The sequence below is a fragment of the Leptonychotes weddellii genome, chromosome 8 (genome assembly GCF_054177405.1).
Source record: "Leptonychotes weddellii isolate Sample4059 chromosome 8, ASM5417740v2, whole genome shotgun sequence".
Lineage (NCBI taxonomy): Eukaryota > Metazoa > Chordata > Mammalia > Carnivora > Phocidae > Leptonychotes > Leptonychotes weddellii.
In genome coordinates, this window is record NC_138376.1 from 117,513,707 (window position 1) to 117,525,728 (window position 12,022).

A 12,022-nucleotide genomic window follows, 5' to 3' on the forward strand; every position below is an offset into this window, starting at 1 on the left:
CAGCTGTTTGGGAATGGGAGATATTCATCATGATTTATGCCTCATTAAGAATAATTCATTACATTGCTTACAAAAGCCTAGAATCATTCATAGGACAAACACTATTTTTCTGCTCTCCACTAAAGGACAGAGGCATTCCTGGTTAATCCAGAGATGCTTCAGCAAAATCAATGCCAGCTTCTAGGCATTCCGAGAACTAGCTGGACAGAACTCAAGCAAAGGAAATGTGAGCAGAGCAGATGAGCTCAGAGCAAAAGGCCCAGAGGGACCAGTGACAGGAGGCAGGGCTTGTGCTGCAGAAGCGGACCAGGGGGCCAGGAAGGGGTTATCTGTGCTTGTTTACCCTATTCCCCCTACCCAGTGGGACTTCAGTCCTTCTTGATAATTCCAGTATTTCTAATTCTTCCAGGCCCAACTCTGACCTCATCTCATTCAGGAAATCTTGCCACCACCCAGGTCCATAATGAACTTCCCTTCGCTAGACTATTTTAGTTCTTAGAGCCAGTATCGTTCAATCTAGCATTTGGTCAATTGGTTGACTGATTTCATTCATTTGTTCAATAATTCAGAAACTTTGTGCCAAATACACAAAAATGAATGACATGGTTTTTGGTTTTGTGTTTTCAGTTTTTTAATTTAACCTTGATGTCTTCTTCATGCACGTACATCCTGATTTCCCTATAAACTATTTAAACTTTTTTTTTTTTACAGTTCTCACAGTCTTTAACCTGTGAACTGTCAAGAGGTACCACGCCGTTCAGTCCTTCAGTAGATGTTTATTTGCTGGACATGACCAGGAGGTTGTGGAAAGTTCCCATTCGTCATATGCTCTTTCTACCATTATGAAACATATCATCCTTTTCAGATCCAGATAATATCAAACTATTAAATGAGAAAAAATAATGCCCATCTCCTTGGGTTACTGTGAACTAAAAGGAAAATTGTATGTAAGCTGTCGAACGCGGTTTATGGAACACAGTAGTCCTTCAATCAGTGAATTGAAGCTGTCACCATCATTCGGGAATCTCTGGTTCAAAAGGAGCCAGTCCAGGGGTGCCTGGGTGTCTCAGTCGGTTAAGCATGGGAGTGGAACCTGCATAAGATTCTGTCTCTCCCTCTCCCTCTGCTCCTCCCCGCGCACCCCCTCCCCGGCCCCCACTGGCTCGCTCACTCTCTTTCTCACCACAAAAAAAAAAAAAAAAAAGCCAGTCCATACCTTCTTTTATTATTATTATTTAAAAGATTTATTTATTTATTTTAGAGATCTCACAACCCTGAGACCATGACCTGAACTGAAACCAAGAGTTGGATGCTCAAACCGACTGAGCCACCCAGGCACCCCATATACCTAAGTACTTTAGTTTAAAGGTTTCCTGCTAGGCTTAAAAAATACACAGGGACTGAAGGATAATAATAATAATAGAGACTGTGACTCTTCCCCTGAGACTTGGTTAATTATGCTGTTTAATTGTAATGAGAGAAATTTTAGAGCAAGATTGGTCTCATGGATAATAATCGATTGTTAATTGAACCGTAATGTTGGCCAACCTTAATGAAAACGCTGTGGTAAGTGGCAGAGAAATCCCAGTGTGCTCACTCATCCATTCACTGTGTTTCTTCCCATCCCCCTCTCCCCCACATGCCCCTCAGAGTCCACTCCCGTTTAGATCACTACCCTTTTAGTGGGTGTTTTTCAAGACTCAGAAAAATTCACCCATCAAAGCTTAATATGTATAAGTCTACAATCTCTAATAAATGTTTGGTTTGGCCTTCAAAATTCAACTTAATAATTATTTCTGCACCTTTTCTGAACGCGTTACTGACCACAGTTTGTTATATTCCCCAGTAATTCCAAAGAGTGTTGCTTCCCTCACTCCCTGGTGACTTGATCCACCTGGGTCCCTGGAGAGCCCATCAGATGCCAGACTCCAGCTCCCCTGTCCCCTGTTTAACAGTAGATCCCCTTTCCTCTCCCGACTCACAACTCCAGGTACCCAGAAGTCTTCCCTGGGCCTGCTGGATCCCTGTCTCCCTCCTGAAATGTCTTACTCTATAGAAATGTTGTTCTCATGATTACCTGTTTATCGCAACTGCCTTCAGACAACATTTCTCTTTCAGCTGGTGGAGTAAGAAAGAGGAGTAAAGGTAAAAAACTGTAGGGCGAAAAGGAAAACAAAATGCTAGAAAGAATTATGGCCTCATTTCTAAAATGTGTACCCTGGTGTTCATTTAAGAAAAAAAGGGATATGGAATGTTGCCCAGGAGCATTTATATTAAACATAAACCTAAAAATGGTGCCAGCTCTTGTCTGTCATTTGGTTTTGCTTTGTTAATATGGTGAATGTCATCATCTTGGTGCCTTAACAGAGCATAGGATCCTGAAGCTGTGACACCCATTTGCTTTATATGTGTTCACCAGGGCCCCGGGCAGAGAAGCATTTACTTCATGATTGATTTGGACAAGTTCTCATCACAAAGAATATTTCCTCTCTCTTGAGCTGATTTCTTTGCACTGTTAATTATTAGACAGTTATTTAGAGCATTTATAGTTTTAAGTTGAGAAATAAGACAATGATCAGAGTCCCTATATTTAGATGAAAGAGCATTTAAAAACATATTGACTGTAAACATTGAGGATCATTAATTCTCAATGGTTGAAGGTTTCTGACAGAAAAAGGCCTTGGGGCGCCTGAGTGGCTCAGTCATTAAGCGTTTGCCTTTGGCTCAGGTCATGATCCCAGGGTCCTGGGATCAAGCCCCGGGCATCGGGCTCCCTACTCAGCGGGAAGCCTGCTTCTCCCACTCCCCCAGCTTGTGTTCCCTCTCTCACTGTGTCCCTTTCTGCCAAATAAATAAATAAAAATCTTTAAAAAAAAAAAAAAAGGAACAGGCCTTGGAAATTGCCAATGGGCACACTCTCAGGTATGCAGTAGTTGGCTGGTGGAGAAGTTTTGATTATATTATCTCTTGAGTTCTTTGTAATGCCAAGCTTCCTCCCTAGGGAGCCTTCCTAGTGTTGTGATTTTGAGATAAATGATACTTCACAGTTGTTAAGTGGCTCATTGTCTCCTTCTCTCTGGCTGACTAGATTCTACAGGCCGTGGACTCAACTCTTAGAGTCTTTCCCTGCGGCTTGAAACAAGCCTAAGGTCTCCACTAATTTCCTGAAAACTAGCTGTGGCATGGACTTTGTCATTAGAGAGGCGTGGCATTCAAGAGAAGCAACTCTGCCGTTTACTTAGGGGATGATGGATGCCCTTTGATAAGCTGCTTCCTTATGAAAGGAATTACGGTGTTCTTAGCAGATAGATAATAAATAAACTCCTGCCTGGAAATTCTGAGGTGGGATTTCAACCCTGCCATTGTGGTTAAAAAATTGCATTCTCATGACCAAAGTGTCCTTGTGAATGGAAGAGTCTCAGGCCCCAGACCTAGTGGATTGGGTCCTGCATCTTGCCCACACCTCTTGGAGCTTCTGTGGAACTAGGGAAACCAACCAAATACCTGTAGCCTGGGAAAGACTGGGGGAGTCCTGATGGGACCTCCTGGGATGTGTCAAAATGCAGCAGCTGTTGGGAGACTAGAAATCCTGGCAGCATTCTGATATTAGGAACAGTTTTCCAATCATACTCAGAACCTTGGGGAGGGACATTATCATTTTGTGCTCACAAGAGCACCAACAAAGGGGGAAGCCATCTCCTGGGTCCTTGATTCAACCACCCTTTGGACCAGGGTCCAGAAATTATGAAATCAGTATTCTTAAGTCTGACCCATTTAAAAGAAAAAGATGCCACCAACTCCCCAAACGCTGACTTGAATGTTCTTGTTCTTTGTATTATAATGCTGCTTAAATATGTATAACCATATTTATTATTTAAATGGACAACCAAGTATAAACTTTGTTTATAGTTCTTATATAAATACAAAACCAAAACAAATTCACAAATTAAATATAAACTAAAAGGCAAACTAATAATATTTTTGCAGAAATTGTGTTGCTGTTTCTAACATGCCTGGGGTAGACCTCCAGTCTGCTGGTCTACCTACCGAGTGCTCTAGTGATGACTCGGTTGCCCCCTCCCCCACTTGCCTGTGTTCAGAATGATCACAAAACCCTGGCTTGTGCAGCATGCTGTGACATCATCTGACTTTGACAAGAACGTATCGGTTATATATTTTGTTTGCTTCTGTATTTATTTATCTGAGGTACTTAAAGTGTAACTATTGGATTTGAGGCAGTTGTAAATACTGGTGGAAAACATGTCACTTAGGAAATGAAGATTATATGGATCATCTAGATTGGTGAGTATCAGTGCTCCATACATTTCCATCATCTGGGGGTCTTTAAAAAAATATCCCTGTGTGGGGACCCACCTCCAGAGATTCTGATGTAATTGGTTCAGATGTAATTCAGGTTCAGGGTCTGAATATTAGTATTGATTAAAGCTCCCCTGCCACCCAAGACTCCAATCTCACCAAGATTGAGAACCGTTGATGTAAGTAATGCAGAACTTCTGATATTAATGTTCTAATGGTATTTCTTAGAATATCATTAAAATGCAAACACAAAATTAAAGTTCTAAGACAATTTAAAGACCTTTAGGAATCAATTTTTAATTCTCAGGAATATGTGAAACCTTGTTTGAAAACTACCGGCATAGATGATGATCTTTCAGCTACATTAAAATAGTTCTCTAGTGTACTATGAAACTAACCATTCTGCAGACCCTGAGGGATCAGCTGCTCATGCTCAGAACTGTGCTGGCACTGGAGGCATATAGATGAGTAAGATCTGGGGGCACAGATAATTAACTCATTATCTGCATATCATGAGATAAGGGCTGTGATATAGATAAGCACGTGACAGGAGGGTTCCTACATGAGGACTGATAGGTCCGCTGAGTCTTGAGGATGAGAGGACTTAGCTGGAGTCCAAAGAAAGGCAAGGGGGAACGTTCCGGCCCCACCATTCATTCATCTAACAGTGAGGATTTCACCAAACCACTGGACTTCTCATCACTTGTTTCCTTAACTAGCAAAGAGAAATAATAATTTGAAACAGTCCTGCCTATCTTATGGATTCGTTATGACAGAGAAAGATAGCTTAAAGATATAAGCTAATATCATCATTACTATTACAGTCATTTTTTTTTTTTCCCAACGGGAAAATATTAAGCAATCAAATAGCTTACCAAGATTTTGGTGTCAAGATCACCCAGTTCTAATCAAAGGACCAGAAGTACACTCGGGGCCTGTATTTGGAAGGGCCTAGGTGCCCTCACTTCACTCATGCCTGGCACATTGACCTATAGTTTAAAAGTGTTTTGACACTTGAGAAAACAACAATAAGATCCCACTAATTTCTTGAGCTCACAAGTAAAATAAAATATTGTTTTTAATGGGTTTATCTTTTCCCACAACATGCTCATTAAGTAAGTAAAAGCCATAATAGAATATGTATGCTTCCTGACACATCTGAATGGAATGTCAAGCTGTACCGTCAACTTTTAGTCTAAACCGAACATCCCTGCACTTAGTTGGAAGACCTACTTCTGGGTGTAGCCTTCCACTCGGGGCCTCGTGGCTCTCTGATTGCTTTTGTCATGGTGAAAGAGAGATGGAAAAACAGACTTCCTGCTGCAAGTTCTGTCCTCCCCTCCCTCTCCCATGGGATCCCGGAGCACAGCCTCACTTGGGCCTCTTCCAGCACTTTCCCTCAGAGGGCATACGGCGGCTTCCATATGTTGAGGTAGATTCAGACTGCCTCAGGCTTGAGTTTTTACTTTATATCTACTTTTTCTCTGAGTTTTTACTTTATATCTACTTTTTAGGTTTTGCTTTTCTTCCTGCATGTAAGAAAGACAGCAATACCCCCACTGAACTGAGTGATATCCGTGGCTTTAGAAGCTATTATTTGTTAGCTTCACTACCCTTTATTGAGTATTTACTACTTTTCAAGCATGTACCAAGTGCTGGAGATGCAAAGTTGCCTTTCGTTGCCTTATCTGTCGTAGTTTTTACCCTGTCATTTACACGAGGTGAGGCGTAGGGAGTGCTCCCTGAAACCTAGGGCAGCGCCATCAAGGTGACCCAATGGTCATACCGACAGTGATAGCAATAGTGGTGATTACTAAGGTCGTTCTTACCTTAAGGTCCTCAGAGTCTAAAGACAGAGACAGATATAAAAAGAAAACTTAATTAAAAAAAAAAATAAGGTTGCAATTGTACAGTGGTGTGTTCAATTGAAATCATTTAAGAATACAAAATATATTACTAGAGAAATAAACAACGACCCGAAGTTAGGCAACCATTTGGGCATTTTGATGTACCTCATTGCGATCTGGTGTAAGGGTTAAGAGCAAGATACTCTAGTTCCATGTTCACATCCCCTTTCTGATAATTCTTAGTTGTAGGGGCCTGGACAAGTGTTGCTTATACGCTTTGTGCTTCTGTTTCCTGGTCCATGAAATGGAGATCGTAATAGTGCCTACCTGCTAATCCGAGTTAGCTCTTAAAACAATGTCTGCTTAGACTAACACTCCATTTGTGTGAGGTATTCTTTTCTTCTCTTTCCATACTGTGAGTGCGTTATAACCATATTTATATTTACACGTTTTCATCAGTATTTTACACATATACTTTCCATAGAAAGAATACTTTAAATGGCTGCATAATCATTCATGAGGATATATCCTTATTAATTCAACAAACCTGATATTGTTAAGCATTTAAGTGCTTTTTCTTTTTTTGGTATTATAAACTATGCTTGTTTTGCATTCTTTTCCTACATCTTTTGCCCACATTTACTTATGACTTTGGATGTTTGTAGAAGTAGGTTTGCTGGTAAAAGGGTACAAAAAGCCTCCTGATTTGTGTTACCTACTGTTCCAGAAAGCTTTATCAAATTACACTTTTACATAAATGTAAACTTATCATGCAATGTGAGAGACAGGTGAGTGCAGACCGCCAGCCAGGTGGGAGAGGGCAGACAGCTTCCTGCTGCCCAGCTACTGCCCCTGCTGTGATAGACCCATAGGCAGCAACTTCTTCATCAGTCATATTATAAGCGTCATGTTAGGAACCTTCCAAGCTCACCCCTTTTGAAGCAAATTATCACCTAGAGAATTTTGTTTTATGTTATGGTTTGTATAGGTGCTTGTTATGTTAAGTTTCAGGTTTGTGACTTACGCAGACACTGGACCTCCCCTTATTCCAAGCTGTCAGGGTGCACAAAGGGCTGCCATTTTATGTCTCACCTTCTGCTCTTGGTTCCTTTGCCACTGATTTTTTAAAGTGATATTTATAAAAAGGAAGACACCAGGTTGAATGGCTGGAAGTGCACTTCTCTTCATTGGTTTCCTCAACCAGCAAAGAGAAACAATAATTCTAAACAGTCCTGCCAACCTTATGGGTTTGTTATGTCAGAGCAAGATAGCTTAAAAATATAAGCCAATATCATCATTACTATTATAGTCTTTTTTTTTTTTCCAAAGGAAAAATATTAAGCAATCAGATAACTTACCAAGATTAAAAACTTATCCAAGGAAATAGAACCTGGTTCCTCCCGTGGTTGCATTTGCTCTGGATTCTGGGGCTTTGTGAGAGTGACACGATGTTTCCTAGTCCCTAATGAGTTTAGAAGAAGCAGCTTACCATGTGAGCCCACTACTGCTCCCACCATGCCATTCTTTGGTGATGGAGGGGCTGCCGGTTCCAAGAGTGCCCTGTCCAATGTCGCTGACACCCCAAGGATCAAATGCAGGCCTGTCTCCACATTCTCACGGCTGGAAGCAGACAGATGCTGGGCAAACTGGTCCAGCTCCAGCCCAGAACAATAGTCAACCCTGAGGATGGCTAATCAGGACTGTTAGGAAGGGACTGGCAGGAGCAGTTTGTTCATTCTTTAAAATTGGCATCAACAGTGATGAATTAAACCCAGAATGTAAAATTCACCTTCTTAACAGGTGAAGAAGCATCTGCTCTTTCTCTTGGTATAGCAAATGTCACTCTTTTTTTTTTTTTGACATTTTTTAAAATTTAAGTTCAATTAAGTAACATATAGTGTATTATTAGTTTCAGAGGTAGGGTTTAGTGATTCACCCATCTTATACAATACCCAGTGCTCACTACATCATGTGCTCTCCTTAATGTCCATCACCCAGTTACCCCATCCCCCTGCCCCCTGCAAATGTTGCTCTTTGAGTAAGAGAACATAACCTTCACATCCAGTGAAAGCCAAACACTCAGCACCTCTTAGTAAAACCTTAATGCCACGCTTTCTTTGCATTCCAACTCAAAAGTCCTCTGGGGACAGAATGTTGCCAGTCTTTGAAGCTGATCTTTTGTACTTAGACATGTAGTTTGGGCTGTCGATGACATGTCAGAAGCATTTCTAGCTAAGAAAATTATTCTCAGAAGCTTTAGTGACAAATGTGTTAGCTTTATTTCTTGTCAAAATGACAAGCCTTGAAGAGTTTCAGAAATGTGTACAGCCTTAAGGATGATAGAAATATTATGAAAATAGTAATAAGTAATATCCCTACAGCAAGCTCCTTATTCCTTGGAATTTCTGTTCACCAGCTGTGTTTCTCTCTCATCAGTCCAGGCATTGACAAAGCTCATGAAATAATAGGAATGAAAGGAACTTTGATTTTGTATTTTTAATAGCATTTTCCTCCACCAAATTACAAAAGTCCTACATGCCCAAGGGAGAGAACTTGGAAAATACAGAAAAAACCACCAAGAAAAATAATCTCCTAAGGAATCATAATTTCGCCACACAAAAGTAATCATTGTCAACCTTTTGGTGAAAGTTCTTAATTAAAGAGACGCTTAGAAGATGTCCGTGTACACCGTGTTCCTTTCTCCACACCATCCTGCACGGTTTTGAAAGGCTGGATTGCTCCTAAGTCATTCCAGGAAAATTATTAGTTTTTTCAAATATCTCTGGAGGTGAGTCCATTGGCAATCATTTCTAGTTTCTCACACACCTTGAAGTTAGGAAATTCTTTGTGTAGTTGCTGAGCAGTGGGCTAGGTGTGAAAGATATTTGGGTTCTGGTCCCACCTCTGCCACTTATTTACTGACAGGGTGACCCCAGGCCAGTCCAGCCTCACTGCCCTGCCTTAAACCCCTCTTAGCTCTAGCGCCCACTGGCCTGGTTCCTTAACCTCTCAGAGCCTGTTTTCCAATGATTAAAGTCACTGAGAGGGATAGGCAGGTTTGGGGGGTTTTTACATTAAAATTTTTTTAAATTTTATTTTTGTTTATTTATTTATAGACTTTATTTTTTAGAACAGTTGTACATTTCAGAGCAGGTTAGAGCTAGACTGAGTGAAAGGTACAGAGATTTCCCATGTACCTCCTCTATCCCCCAACACATAGCCTTCCCAACTATCAAAATCCTGCACCAAAATGGTACATTTGTCGTACCATTGATGAACCCACATTACACACCGTTATCACCCAAAGTCCGTAGTTGACATTAGTCATGCTTGGTGTTGTGCATCCTATGGGTTTTGACAAATGGATAATGGCAACATCTGGCATGGTTTCACTCTGTGCTCTGCCCACAGAGCCCTCCTTCCTCCCTCCCTTGAAAACCAATGATCTTTTTTTTACTGTCTCCATAGTTTTGCCTTTTTTTACAATGTCATAGAGTTGGAATCATATAGTATATGGTCTTTCCAGGTTGGCTTCTTTCACTTAGTAATATGCCTTTAAGACTCCTCCACATCTTTTGATAGCTCAATAGCTCGTGTCTTTTTAGTGCTGAGTAATATTTTACTGTCTGGACGTACCATAGTTGGTTTATCTATTCACCTCCTGTAAGACATTTTGGTTGCTTCCAAGTTTGGGCAATTATAAATAACAGTGCTATAAATATCCACATGTGGGTTTTTGTGTGGACATAAATTTTCAACTCATTTGGGTAGGTACTAAGGAGCATGATTACTGGATCTTACAGGAAGGGGATATTTAGTTTTCTAAGAATCTGCCAAACTGTCTTCCAAAGTGGCTATACCATTTTTCATTCTTACTAGAGTTCCTGTTTCTCTATATCCTTGCCCATTTCATGGTGTCAGTGTTCTAGATTTGGGGCATTCTAATAGATGTGTAGTGGTATCTCCTTGTTTCAATTTGCAGTTCCTTAATGGCACATGACCTGGAGCATCTTTTCATATGCTTATTTGCCATCTGTATATTTCTTCTTCAGTGAGGTGTCAATTTCAGGTCTTTTGCCCATTTTTTTTTTTTTTTTTTTAGTATAGTTGACACACAATGTTATGTTAGTTTCAGGTGTACAACTAAGTGATTTGACAAGTTTATGCATTATACTGTATTCACAAGTATAGCTCCCATCTGTCCCATGACATCATTGCCTTCACAATATCATTATATTCCTTATGTTCTGCTTTTTATTCCCATACTGTTCTTATTCCATAACAGGGGGCCTGTATCTCCCTTTCCCCCTCACCTATTTTGCCCAAACTGCTATCCCTCTCCCCTCTGGTAACCATCAGTTTGTTCTCTGTATTTATAGGTCTGTTTCTGCTTTTCGTTTATTCATTTTTTTAAGAATCCACTTATGAATGGAATCATATGGTATTTGTCTTTCTCAAACTTGTTTCACTTAGCATAATACCCTCTAGGTCCATCCATTTTGTCTCAAATGGTATGACCTCATACTTTTTATGGCTGTGTAACATTCCATTGTGTATGTATACCACATTTTCTTATTTGTTTGTCCACTGGTGGACACTTAGGTTGCTTCCATGTCTTGGCTGTTGTAAATAATGCTTCAATAAATATAGGGGTGCATATATCTTTCCAAGTTTGTGTTCTCCTTGGGTAAATACTCAGTAGTGGAATTATTGGATCATATGATATTTCTATTTTTAATTTTTTGAGGAATCTCCATACTGTTTTCCACAGTGGCTGTACCAATTTACATTCCTGCCAACAGTGCACAATGGGTTCCTTTTTCTCCACATTCTCATCAACGTTGTTTCTTGTCTTCTTGGTTTTAGCCATTCTATCAGGTGTGAAGTGATATGTCATTATGGTTTTGATTCACATTCCCCTGATGATTAGTGATGTTGAACATCTTCTCATGTGTCTGTTGGCCATCTGGATGTCTTCTTTGGAAAAAGGTCTGTTCAGGTCCTCTGCCCATTTTTTGATCAGATTGTTTGTTTTTTTGGTGTTAAGTTGTATAAGCTCTTTATATATTTTGGATATTAACCCCTTATCAGATATGTCCCTTGCAAATATCTTCTCCCAGTCAGTAGGTTATCTTTTGTTTTCTTGATAGTTTCCTTTGCTGTGAAAAAAGAAAACTTTTTAGTTTGATGTAGTCCCAATAGTTTATTTTTGCTTTTGTTTCCCTTGCCTTAAGAGACATATCTAAAAAAAATGTTGCTACAGCTGATATTGAGAGATTACTGCCTGTAGTCTTTTCAAGGATTTTTATGGTTTCAGGTCTTACATTTAGGTTGTTAGTCCATTTTGAGTTTATTTTTGTGTATGGTGATAGAAACTGGTCCAGTATCATTCTTCTGCATGTCGCTGTCCAGTTTTCCCAACACCACTTATGGAAGAGACTGTCTTTTCCCCACTGTATATTCTTGCCTCCTTTGTCATTGATTAACTGACCATATAAATGTGGGTTTATTTCTGGGATCTCTATTCTGTCCCATTAACTTATGTGTCTGTTTTTGTGCCAGGACCCTTCTATTTTGATTACTACAGCTTTGTAGTCGATCTTGAAATCGGGGATTGTGATACCTCCAGCTTTTTCCTTCTTTCTCAGGATTGCTTTCACTATTTGGGGTCTTATCTGGTTCCATGCAAATTTTAATATTATTTGTTGTGGTTTTGTGGCCCATTTTTAAATTGGGCTGTTCATTTTCTTATTGTTGACTTTTAAGAGTTCTTTGTATATTTTGCATAAGAGTCCTTCATCAGGTATATCTTTTGCAAATATTTTCTCCCAGTCTGTGGCTTGCCTTCTCATTCTTTT

The 12,022-nt window shown here is 40.0% G+C and overlaps 1 protein-coding gene across 6 annotated transcripts in view; it reads left to right on the forward strand.

Annotated features, from left to right (window-relative positions):
• ESR1 (estrogen receptor 1) overlaps positions 1 to 12,022 on the forward strand; it is a 329,307-nt gene that overhangs the window by 291,816 nt on the left and 25,469 nt on the right. The window contains exon 8 of one of the 6 annotated variants that reach the window (XM_081829170.1): positions 712 to 5,793. The exons of the other annotated variants lie outside the window; for them this stretch is intronic. Within the exon in view, the coding sequence (XP_081685296.1) occupies positions 712 to 734 (23 nt within the window). The 3' untranslated portion in view covers positions 735 to 5,793. Of the gene's footprint in view, positions 1 to 711; positions 5,794 to 12,022 lie in introns of those variants that run through there. 6 annotated transcript variants of the gene reach the window in all.